The sequence below is a fragment of the Pectinophora gossypiella genome, chromosome 5 (assembly GCF_024362695.1).
Source record: "Pectinophora gossypiella chromosome 5, ilPecGoss1.1, whole genome shotgun sequence".
Lineage (NCBI taxonomy): Eukaryota > Metazoa > Arthropoda > Insecta > Lepidoptera > Gelechiidae > Pectinophora > Pectinophora gossypiella.
Genome location: NC_065408.1, coordinates 1,035,914 through 1,048,380, shown reverse-complemented (window position 1 = coordinate 1,048,380; position 12,467 = coordinate 1,035,914). Strand labels below are relative to the sequence as shown.

General features: G+C 36.6%; 1 protein-coding gene across 1 annotated transcript; it reads right to left on the bottom strand.

Moving 5' to 3' along the window:
- Positions 1–612: 612 nt before the first annotated feature.
- LOC126366704 (basic helix-loop-helix neural transcription factor TAP) lies at positions 613–1,916 on the bottom strand. The gene has a single exon (XM_050009904.1). The coding sequence runs from the start codon at positions 1,911–1,913 to the stop codon at positions 687–689; it is 1,227 nt and encodes a 408-aa protein (XP_049865861.1). The 5' UTR covers positions 1,914–1,916; the 3' UTR covers positions 613–686.
- Positions 1,917–12,467: the final 10,551 nt, after the last annotated feature.

The window sequence follows — 12,467 nt, the reverse complement described above, 5'->3', positions numbered from 1 at the left end:
ATCTCATTAGGACACCATGGTTGCGCAACCACAGCCACGCCTCACAGCAAAATATATGCAACTGACGACAGCTGCGCTGCATAGTCATACAGTGTTTGTATAAAAACTCCTTTTTCATTATTATCCGTTTTAAGATTGTTGCTGTCATCTGGTGTATAGTATCTGTCTATCTATTTTCTGTTTCTTATCTGTAAGTAACATAGAGCAACACGGACCTACGCGGACCGGTAAGTAAGTACAAAATTAGGCTATTGTAGGTACCTTATACCTTTAGTAGGTTTAGGTTTGTTGCCATTTGTTTCGGAGCCCTTGTAATAAACAGTCGGCTTATTATGGTGTTCTTTTATCTAAATTGAAAGCAGTCTTTGCGTATATGAGAACAAGCTACTTTGAGATATTTTTTTTACTCATCGCTGTCTTTTTATATTAGGTAATACGGAAGTATTATGCATAAGTATGTGTGTTTTTGTATTTAGATCTGTACAGAATTTAAATGAAAGAAAACAAAGTTACGTATTAAAATGTAAAATATAATTACAAAAATCTTTTACAAAATGACTAGAAAATAGACTTTGGTATTATCAACTTACTCTAAATTACAATCTCGTTTATTGTCACTGTAAAATACAATTGTCTTACATTCTAAAAGCTTCTTTTTGTATATAAACATAGGAATGACTATATTCTCACATCTGAGCATTTACTACATTATTCCTATTATAAAAGTTTCTATAACATCTTTGGTCGTTGTAATAATAGTCGTTTTGTGAATAATTTTCACTATAGTAGCTTCTATCGTTGTATCCGTACGAAGGATTTGTGTACTCATAGTTATATTGATCAGTCTTTGTATATTTCTTATTATTATTATTCTTAGCATTTTCAAAAGCGTTTTTGAATATTTCATAGTTTCGTTGGTTGAAATATTCACCGTTAGTAGCATTAGAATCGTATTCTCCAATCCTGTTGCATTGTACGAAATTACTTTGTTGATAGTAACTTTGTTGCGTCAAATCCTCAGTATAACTAGTCGGGTTTGTAAAGAACCCAGTACCAGTTGTTGAGGTTATACAGTTCCCACCTTTGTTGTTGACTGATACGGTCACATTACCAACATTTATCAACACTCCTTCAGAAGTCTGCATGAAATTTGACCCGTTGGGAAACGGCTTGCTGTATCCTTGGAAACTCCTGAAGCTTCCATCACCGCAATCCGGTTTTGGCGTCATAAAGATTTCTCTAAAAGCGTCTTTGGTAATTTTCTCCCCAGTTACAGAATAGCTTTGCAGCTTTTCATAATTCAATGCAAATCCCTCTGGCGTCTGCCCTGGAGTGATATTATCTAGCGCTTCTAAAGTCTGGCTCAGAGCAAATATGTAGTTGTGAGCAAATCTTAGAGTTTCTATTTTTGTAAGCTTTGTATCTTCAGGAAAAGTAGGCAAAACACATCTCAGTCTGTCTAGAGCTTCGTTCAACATGTGCATTCTATTTCTTTCTCTATCATTTGCTTTCATTCTTCTATTCCTCTTAATCCTTAGAATTTGCGTAGGGCTTTTGCACCTTGTGACTCTGTTCTTTCCATTCGCGTATTTCCTTTTTGGCTTGTTCGGATCTTTCGGCATCCTTTCTTTCTTGACTGGTGTAGATGTGTTCGATATTTGAATATTATCATTGAAAACCTTTGTTTCTTCAAGTTGAAACGGAAACTCATATTCGTCGCTGAAGAGTTTTCTCCTTACGGCTTCTTTGGTGGGTGTGAGTGAGATGCCGATATCAGCGTCAGGTTTGATGGGAGTGCTGTGGGTGGAGGAGGGGGTGGCGAGGGAGTCGGCGTAGGACCTGTCAATGCCAGAGTCGTTGCTGCAGATGCTGTCATTGAAGTCGCAGTAGTCGTCGAAGTTGGTGCTGAACATCGTGGTAATCTGGAAAGATAGAGGTATTGTTATTGAATACGTTTGTAAATATTCCTTTAATAACTGGCGGTATAATTTGTAACGATATTCTACGAGCAATCTAACTACCTAAATTCAAGTCTTCCGAATATATTTATCAAAAATACCTACTTATATCGAATGTGGCTGTTGAAGTTTGTAGAAATGAAGTGACTTAACCTAACCGCAACACTGTAATTATTATTATCACAAGTTGAGGAGCTCGGTGGCGCAGCGGTAAACGCGCTCGGTCTGCGATTGTTGAAGGTAAGCAACTTTCGCAAAGGCCGGTCATAGGATGGGTGACCACAAAAAAAAAAGTTTTCATCTCGAGCTCCTCCGTGCTTCGGAAAGCACGTTAAGCCGTTCGTCCCGGCTGCATTAGCAGTCCTTAATAACCACCAATCCGCACTTGGCCCGCGTGGTGGTTTAAGGCCCGATCTCCCTATCCATCCATAGGGAAGGCCCGTGCCCCAGCAGTGGGGACGTTAATAGGCTGGTGATGATAAATAATAGTAGAGTTAGGTAAGTTTTAATATTTAATATTGTTAATTGCAGAGTGTAAAATTATATGAAATTCGAGAAACGAACCTAAAACAGAACATGGAGCCAGCACATAAACCCAGAGCATTATCATCTTGTACCTATTCATGTTAAGTACGACAGAATATTAGGTTTTCCTCTGTCTTTTATATAACGAGTATAGGCTTGTTTCTTAAATCTAAGTACCTAAAATATAACTTTTAAGTGTTCAACACACAAGGTTTCTACGTTAGCCGAGCCATTAACTTCTATGAAACAAGCAACCCCTGTTGGTTTACCTCCAATTTACCTGTCAAGTGGAGACAGGTGACAACACCAGCTCGCGTGACCAGGCAATGTGTTACGGAAAGTCAGTTGAACTTTATCACTTCCTATTTCCGGTATCTGATTTCCGGTTTAGGGTTGTAAATTGGCAGTTGTCTTAATAGCTAGGGTTTGATTTGTAGACTGTTTGGTCACACTTATAGCAGCTTACGGCTTTTTAAGAAGTACGCTAGGGCGGCGCTCGATACTTTGTGCGGGCCGAAGAACTAGCTTTCTATATATATGTGGTATTAATTTTTATTCTACGATCCAGGTAAAGTACTACCATAGAATAAGGAATAATGCTACGTATAGAACGGCTCCCCACCGGTGTCTGAGCTAGGTTTACCTCCCCCCCCCCCCCCCCCCCCGAACATAGTTTACATACCATACGGTTGAATACACCACACAGATGCGTGTGTACGATAACGTCAATGTGTGGTGTCTGTGTAAATCGAGGTTGTTTGTATGAAGTGTCCGGAGTGTGGTACTACTAAGATATTCCTCATGGTCAAAGAAATAGAATAACTGTCCCGCGTTTGAGCGTTGGGCTAACGATCGCGAGACCCGGGTTCGAATCCCAATGGGTAATAATATCACAAAATTCACTTTGTGATCCCTAGTTTAGTTAGGACACGAGTTTGGTATATTGTATGGCTAAAAATTTTGCTATCAGTGACATGACTTGCAGCGGTATATTTTTATGTTTCACTTTTCAACGTTTTTAATAAGTACAATCAACTAAATACGTATTTCGACTCCTATAAAAATAACTCGTCCACTGTGATTCAAAAGCCAAGTTAATTACTTGAACGGTAATCAAACATGGTCCAATTATGAGTGACCACTGGCCACCTGTTAAGTTGGCTCCTGACACGCGACCACCATGCGATCGTATTGACCGTATTTTTTCATTGTAATGACATGGGCACCGTTCGGGCATAAACATTACATAAACAGCCTATATACGTCCCACTGCTGGGCACAGGCCTCCCCTCAATCAACCGGAGGGGGTATGGAGCATACTCCACCGCGCTGCCGGTTGGTGGAGGTGTTTGGGCTAGTAGCCCGGGACCAACGGCTTAGCGTGCCTTCCCAAGCACGGAATCATCTTACTTTTCGGACAATCAGATGATTCAGGTGATTCGGGCATAATGGTCGATGTAAAATGATTTTGTAATTTTTGGTAATTATTTCAAACCTAACGCAAAACGGTGCTAAAGTAATTTACATAACAGTGTTGTGATGCGTTCGGCTCAATAATGTGACTTTTTTTTTATTTTTTAGGGGAGCTTTATATTATTTACATGTTAATTATTTTAGTACGTAAACGATGCGTTGACATTTTCGATAAGGCAGATTTAAAAAAGGAAATAAAACATAGTTCTGCATTCAATTTACAAGTGTACTAACAGATTGTGTGACTTGTTAATTTCCAAAGCGACGGCACGCGACCAGCACGCGACTGTAATGGAGATCGCATTATTTAAGTAAAGGCCATGTTCAGGCCATGTAAACTTTACAATATGGCAACTCAGCGGTTAAACGATAATAACTTAGCGATAATTATACATATACAATTATTACTCTGTACAGTTAACAGCCTCCGTGGTATAATGGTTAAGGCGTTGGGTCCACAATCTGAAGGTCCCGTTCGATTCCCGATGGGGACATTATCTAAATCACTGTGTGAGACTGTCCTTTGTTTGATAAGGACATTGCAGGTCTGAATAACCTGATTGTCCGAAAAAATAAAATGATTCCGTGGTTCGGAGGGCACGCACGTTAAGCTATTGGTCCCGGCTATTAGCCGTAAAACACCTCTACCAACCCGCAGTGGAGCAGCGTGGTGGAGTATGCTACATACCCCCTTCGGTTGATTGATGAGAGGCCTGTGCCCAGCAGTGGGACGTCTGTTTATGTTATGTTTATGTATTATTACTAGAATTATAGTAATGACAATTAAGATATATCTTGGAGACGAACTCTGCCCTAACGTATATCCCAAGGGGCTTATAGACAAGCTGAAAACATGTCATTTCATTTCACAAGTACAGTCTTGACTCCAAGTTTGAAAGTGGAATTAAAACTAAAACAATTAAAAAATGTTTTATAAGATAGCATCGCTATTCGCCACCTGTTAAGCTGGGCCCCCACGCCACGCGACCACCACGCGACAGTAATGGTGGTCGTATTGTTTGTACCATGATGGTGACTAACGGTGACCACCGAGCGTGACCGAAGTCAATGGTCACGCTATTACGGGGTTATTGTTTTATAGTGCACATTTGGTGCGGAAATGATGAGGTAATTAAATAAATATATATTTTTTTGTGTTTGCTTACTTAGTTGTTGCATTTTTTCTTTTAGTAAGTTAATGAGGATACTTTTAAAAAATATATTTTGCTTATGAATTTGTATAAAAGATTAGGAACAATTTTCTTTTAAAAGGGATAGTTTTTTCTATTGGCATAATAACAATTATAGTATTTATTACTGTCTGTATGCATGTTTATTAATTAACGACATTTAACAAGATTAGTTTAAGGTATTATGCTACGATCGTAGTACGAACCTTTGCATCAAAAAAGCTTTGCATCGATCACTACTCTTCCTTAAAAAAGGCACTTAGATATTTTTATTATGTGTCAGTCTAGTAATTTTTACTTTATTTTAGTATTTATACTTTATACTAGTAAGTACCTACCATTTTCGTGTTACAAAGCTACGTACGTAGCACCGATATAACCTGAGCGCGGGTAGCGCAGCGTAGCAAATGACGCTACGAAATTGTAGCCTACCGAATACCTACATAGAAATAGTTACAAATAACTACATAAACTAAAGTCCGCAGCCCCTATAGAGATAGGCGGCAGATAAACGATAAAAAAATAAAAATTAATACCTTATAAAACACTCGTTATTGAAATATCACTAGAACCACAATTTCGTCGAATATTTACTGTCAACAGCACTAAGTACTTTATTGTGTCACTTTCAAAAAATATATATTAAAAAATACTGAACGATTTTCACTAATATTATTTTTAAAGCACTAAGTTAACCCTAAGCCGCCGGTGGGTTATTATGGCCATATCTGCGTGCCCGGTGCGGCGCGTGCGTCGACATACGGGGCACTGTGGGCAGAGCGTTATGTCACCCTATTTTATGGGGAGTTTAGGCTTTGAGTGCACTAAGACACGCCCACAGTGCGGGTAGACTTTGAAGACGAATGTGGTCAAGTGATTGGTTCGGGCAGATTAGTATTTTTTTTTCTATAATGATGGTATGGAAAAATCAATATTGGAAGTTGTATTTGGATGTTTATAATACCAGTTTATTTTTTTTTAAGTGACTTATTTTACATTTGCCGCAAATGGCATTAAAACTACTTGGCCGAAAAGTACTAGAACAGTAGCAATGAGTTATTATATTATATTATTGTAGGGAGAGTGGTTATTATCAATAAAACCCCTTAACAAATATTTGAATGAACTGTACTTAGGGTATTATATTAAATTACAAGATCCAAACATTGAGACGCGTTGGTTTGCTCGCGCTAGAGATGTGACTGACCATAAATGATAGGTATGTCACATTCAATTGGGTCGTGTACTAGTTTCAAGATAAATCATGAAATTCTGATTACTGAATAAAGACACATCTGAAACTAACGAAAATCATTTTCTTTTTTTTATTTAACTTATTTATGAATTTTAGTTCTTCTTCTTCTCTCGTGTGGGTTGAGTGGTGGATTACCAACCTCATCAACTCTGTTTGTCTGTATTCTGTTAAGGATCTTCTTTTGTTTTTTATTTACGTCACTTATAGTTTTATCGCTTATGGCATTAACTGCTTGGCCGAATACGATCTATAAGTAGGTACTAATAAGTGTCTATCCTACAATATTCTGTCGCTAGAAAACTAAATTCCCTTGTTTTTAAATTAGCTTTCTACTCTTTTCAGAAGTATGTGACCTGTATTGGGCTTCCCGGGCTGGAAGGTCAGACAGGCAGTCGCTTCTTTAAAAAACCGGACCTGGCAAATCTTCAGTTTAAGTAAGCGGACCCTGTGCAAAACGGCATAATGCTAGAGAGATGATGATGACAGTTAGCTTTCTATTGCGTCGATAAAAAGTATTACTTGAACCGCTACGAAATACTTCAGACTCTTTGATTTAGGTACTAACTTTGTTTTATTCGCGTTTTTCATGTATTCATATTTGTGTTATCATAAAAAATATAACATGAAAATTTAAAAACATTTTGAGCATTTTATTTAAGTACGAAATTATTTTCTAGCTGATGTTAAAAACATACGATAGGACGCGTACAGTGCGCCACACAAGTGGAGCGCGCGGTATCGTCACTACAAAGCAGAAATTCGCCAATGAAAATAACTGATTCGTTTTACCTGCATCCTTATCACACCACCCACTTCACTCACCTTCAATGTAAATAAGGATTAGCTAGATTATCAATATTATTATGGCCAGGAACCGCAGAAATCGGCCATTATGGCTGATATCCGGCTAAAATCGGACAATTGTGCAAATAAATGCTAATATTTTTTTGTGTTAATATTTGTTTAGGGATATTGTCTTGTGGTTTTTGTTTTGAGGATTTTGCACGTGTTTCGTTTGTAGGTGCGCGAACGCAGATTGTGGCGTTAACGCTATAAATGCCGCGCGCGAGTCACTAACGACACAGATACTGCGTGGTGCGCCATATTATACCGCCGCAAATTCAACAAATGTTTTACTTTTCTGAATGGTCTTATTTTTTTACAATAAAACTTTTAAAAATAAATATATTATTATGATTTAGTTGTCTAAATATTGTAATTGTGTTCTAAAAAATATATAAATATCTAAAAAGGAACCCAACCATTTTTTTTTTAAATTAGCGTAATAAATGCATGTCTTTGGGTTTGGCAGCCAACTTTACGCGTAGTTTTTTTAAACCATTTTTTTAATGTCTGTAAAATAAATTGCGTTGTTAAAATCCAATCCCTCAAGACTAATAGCTTTGTGTAGTACTATTCAATTATATTACTTTTTTATAAAAAAAAAAAACTCTAAACCGAACGTATTTATTTTTCGGTGTATGTTGTGACTTGTGGACAGAATTATAAATAAATTACCGTTGTTACTAAGCAATAACTTTTGATGTCTAACCATGACAGGTAGCGAAATCACGTATGTTTTAGATACTTAACGTATTAAATTCGTCGTTTACGGTAGGTATTCTTGTAATTATTTAAAAAAAATAGATTTTACACGTATACCTGTGAGAAATGTTCCTCTTTCTTTCACTACCCTGAGCTACGTTTAGCCTTAGAGATAGGCATATCCAGAAGTTAATCAAACTTTGGAAATATTAACTATAATCTACAAGATACGGGTGAATAATCTATACTCAACAAATACCACATTATTCATATTTACAATACACTATTATATTTCTCATAAATTGCTTCAAATCGCACAAATCACAGTAGGCACGCTTATTTGCAGAAGTCAATATTACTTGTACAGAACATAATATTGCAAAAATTAATATCACTGATATCTATTGCAACACCTGATGCGATGCTATCATTTCTCACGGTTTCCAATGATATTTTATAGAAAAAGAAATATCTATTATTACAAATTCTAATAACATAACTCCACAGTACTAAGTTTTTATCAACACTATAGGATATTAATATGTTTTTAGTAATAAACAGTTAATGAATATGTATTTACTGACAGGTTGTCAATGTGTCAAGATAATGTCATTCAGTTGCATTCATTTTATAGACACCGGGCGTTTTAATCTATTGCATTGCATAGTATCATCACACGATAACTCTGCATCACTTTTTTAATGGTCATACTGAAGAAATAGATTTTGGTAACCCATTTGAAATGTCTTTACTGTGCTTTACTGTCATTCATAAAATGACATGTTACAATTGAAAACTTACGTTGAGAGTGTATATTTCGATATTTATGCGATTTACAATGGGTAGAACTAGTAGAAGTGGAGTGCGAGAACTTATTTTTAAAATGATAAGTCTTCAAAGGACAAATGGAGTCCATTTGTCAGCGAAAAGAACAATGTTTACATTAAATTCTAACTTCTACGAGTCGTCATCATCATCACCAGCCCATTAAAGTCCTGCTGGGGCACGGGCCTTCCCTATGGATGGATAGGGAGATCGGGCCTTAAACCACCACGCGGGCCCAGTGCGGATTGGTGGTTATTAACGACTGCTAATGCAGCCGGGACTAACGGCTTAACGTGCCTTCCGAAGCACAGAGGAGCTCGAGATGAAAACTTTTTTGTTTTTGTGATCACCCATCCTATGACCGGCCTTTGCGAAAGTTGCTTAACTTCAACAATCGCAGACCGTGCGCGTTTACCGCTGCGCCACCGAGCTCCTCACTTCTACGAGTATGTGGTCGAAAATTTCTTGATATTGCAGAGTTATTGTGGGACGCCTATAGCTGTTGTAATATTTATTTTATCTTGCTCTGCTACTGCTGCACCGACTGCATTATTATTATCACCTGTTGAGGTTGTCTTACAGAATTTTGTTCATTATAAAAACAACATTAAACGGACAAAATGCTAGTATCCCATATTGCTCAGCTCTGTATAAAATATGTGTTTCATTTTTAACCTTACTTTCAGATTTTATGTTATGACATAGTATGACAGTCACCTTATTTAAGGTAGACAGAAGAGCATCAAAAAACGAGTCTTTTCAAAACAAAAACTAGTAAGAATATCCATCTAAAACATTTTGTTTCAATAGTTTTCTATGGTTCCGTTTTTATGCTTTCGCTTTTAGCTCCAGCCCTTTCCTTTTAACAGCAACCGTTTAGTTTTCTATAAAGAGTTGCATCGTCATTATTTACAACCCTTTGGATAAGCCCTTAACAACAGTACTTTTTAACATTTTAAACTGCGACCCACAATGGATGATGTATTGAGTTTTTTTTCGCCCGCGATGGATTACCAAAAACCTGCCATTGTAAATGTTTTAATATTTAAAAGATTAGCGTCATGTAGTGTATTTAAGTGTACTTAGGTAAATATTGCCGGTATTAAAATGTTTCTATTTGAGCAAGATTTTAGTGAGCCAATAAAAATATTTGTTATTATGATTTTAAAACTTGTGTTTAACATTATGAATAAGTAAATAAGTTGACTTTGGGATTTACGTGAACCAATTAATAAGGAAATTTTGACGACAATCAATCAATAAATGCTTCCGTTACTATAGCTAGCTGTCAACTTAATTCTGTCAGAGCTTCTTAAATTTCGGCCTAAAATTGACGTGTGTTCCATAAATTTGATGCCTGTCGATTGCCCGTCCTTTTTATTTTCGGCGGATAACTTAAAATAAAATTAGTTGGTGTGTACTTCGTAAATTCGCGTTTATTTCCCACCGAGATAAGCAGAAATTACAGAATTTCATTTTCTAGTTAGTGTACCTATTGAAATGTAAAAGTGCGTTACTCGGCCAGAAACATTTATAGACTACACTGTCATCAGAAGTTTTAACATAAAAAAAAAAAACAAAAGCACGAGATCACCTGAAGTTTGTAAATAAAGCATTTAATTATTCTAATAGTCAGATCCCAAAGCAAATGCTTTGATGTAGTTGCAACAAGCTTGTAATTATCGCGTCTGTGGGTTAAGTCCGCGGAATTATGCTCGGTGGCGGACTGCGGGTTGGCTGTTTGTGCCGCGTGAGGGGCGCGTGCGCAGTACAAGGGTTGACGCTAGTGGTGGCGCTGATTTATCGATAATAATAAAATATTTTAAAAAGTGAATTGGGTAATTTTTAGTTTTCTTTTTTTGATTCGTTTTCTTAACACGACAATTTCTTTTCTTCGAACGTAAATCGCCGAACATCTATAACGCCTGAGCATTTTATTTTTAACTTGTTCAATGCTAGTGCAAAATAGTAAAAAATAAATACCTAACTACATGCAAAAGGGAAAGAAAAGTAAATAAAATGTCTTGTCCGCTTGTTCTGACGCCTTTTATTTTTAGCTATCTATCATAACATGACATAGCATCACGCCTTATGCCCTGAAAAGGCAGAAGTACTACTACTGCTACTTACTTATACACTGACGCACCAGCTTTGTTTAAGTGTCATGTAATAAGGGGCCGGCTTAAAACTATCCAGTCCAGTTTTTATCGCGTTATTATATATTTTACATGAAATATTATTTTACATAAATCGATATAAGACTAAACAGATCATCGACTTCCGAACTTCGCGTACTCTTAACCCTTCACTGTATACATGCTGAGGCACATTTTAATGCATTCATGAGCTCTCAAGCGTGGCGACGCCAAAGTAACTAAACGTCCACCCCTATTGATTTTTTATTTTATTTATTATTTTAAACGGGAGAGCTATAATTTTGAGATTTGGCCCCGAGGGTGATGTGCGTCGTTAGGCATTGTAGGGTTATACTACACCTGTTGGATTTGACATGGTTATGGAGACTTGTTAAAACTTAATATTATGTAAAAAATCATATAGGATTATTTGCAATAAATAGCGATCGGCACATTGTTAATACCCGGAATAAAAATAAACTTGCTTTACAAGTCAGTCGATTACATAAGATTACTAAATCTTTTAAGGGGCAATGTACATACGTTTTTACAATAAGATTCCCATTGAAATTCAGAATTTGCCTTTCAACTGTTTTAAGACAGTAGTTAAACAAAAACTTCACAAAAAAAGGTTATTATAAAGTTAGTGATTATTTAGAAGATATGAATGCATGAGATTAACTGTCTGATAACTGATATTAGGCAGCTAAATTACTCAATTGTATACCAATATTTTGTGTTTATTTTTATTTTTTTTAAACAACGTCTAGGGCCCTGTGCCGAGGTTTTTCTTGCAGCTTCTTTTCCCCGGCTATACATGTTGTGAGAAGCTGCAGTAGTTTTAGGCGGATGAGACGTTCGTTATGTAAAAAATTACGATTCAAAGTATAACTATGTTACCAACTGAATAAAGATATTTTTGAATTTTGAATTTTTACTCATTACATATACATAGCATAAGCTTACGACTATATCCAAATTAAAGTAGTCAGTGGTAGATCTATCACAAGATAAACTAAGTAGGTCGTTAGACCAACGTGATAGATGGTGAGCCGTATCGCCATCTTTAATGGTCGATCCAACTGTGCTACGTAGTATAAGAAGACCAGGTATGCTCAAAACTGACAGCTAGCATTTCAAGGTTAGCCCAGCTGACGTCATCCGACACTGCAATGCCATTTCGTGAAAAATAAATTACCCACGTCCAATATTTTTAATTTACTTGGCAAGGAAATTTTTAACTTACTTATAGTAAAAGACTAGCTTTTGCCCGCGACTTCGTCCGCGTGGCGTGTTATAAAAGAGAGATTTTTGTGTGTGTGGGAGTGCATATCAAATTTCAAGCATCTAACTTATGCAGTTTAGATTTTTTCATACAATTTTTTTCCCCGCTAACTCCCATTTTTCAAAATACACCCATAACTAAACTTTATATTTACTAAGGTATGCATGCATGCTATATTGAAAACATCTAAGTATCTTACGCGGTTTCGATTTTTTCATACAAATGTTATTTCCCGCTAACTCCCGTTTTCGTGGGAATTTTGCAATATCCTGTTGC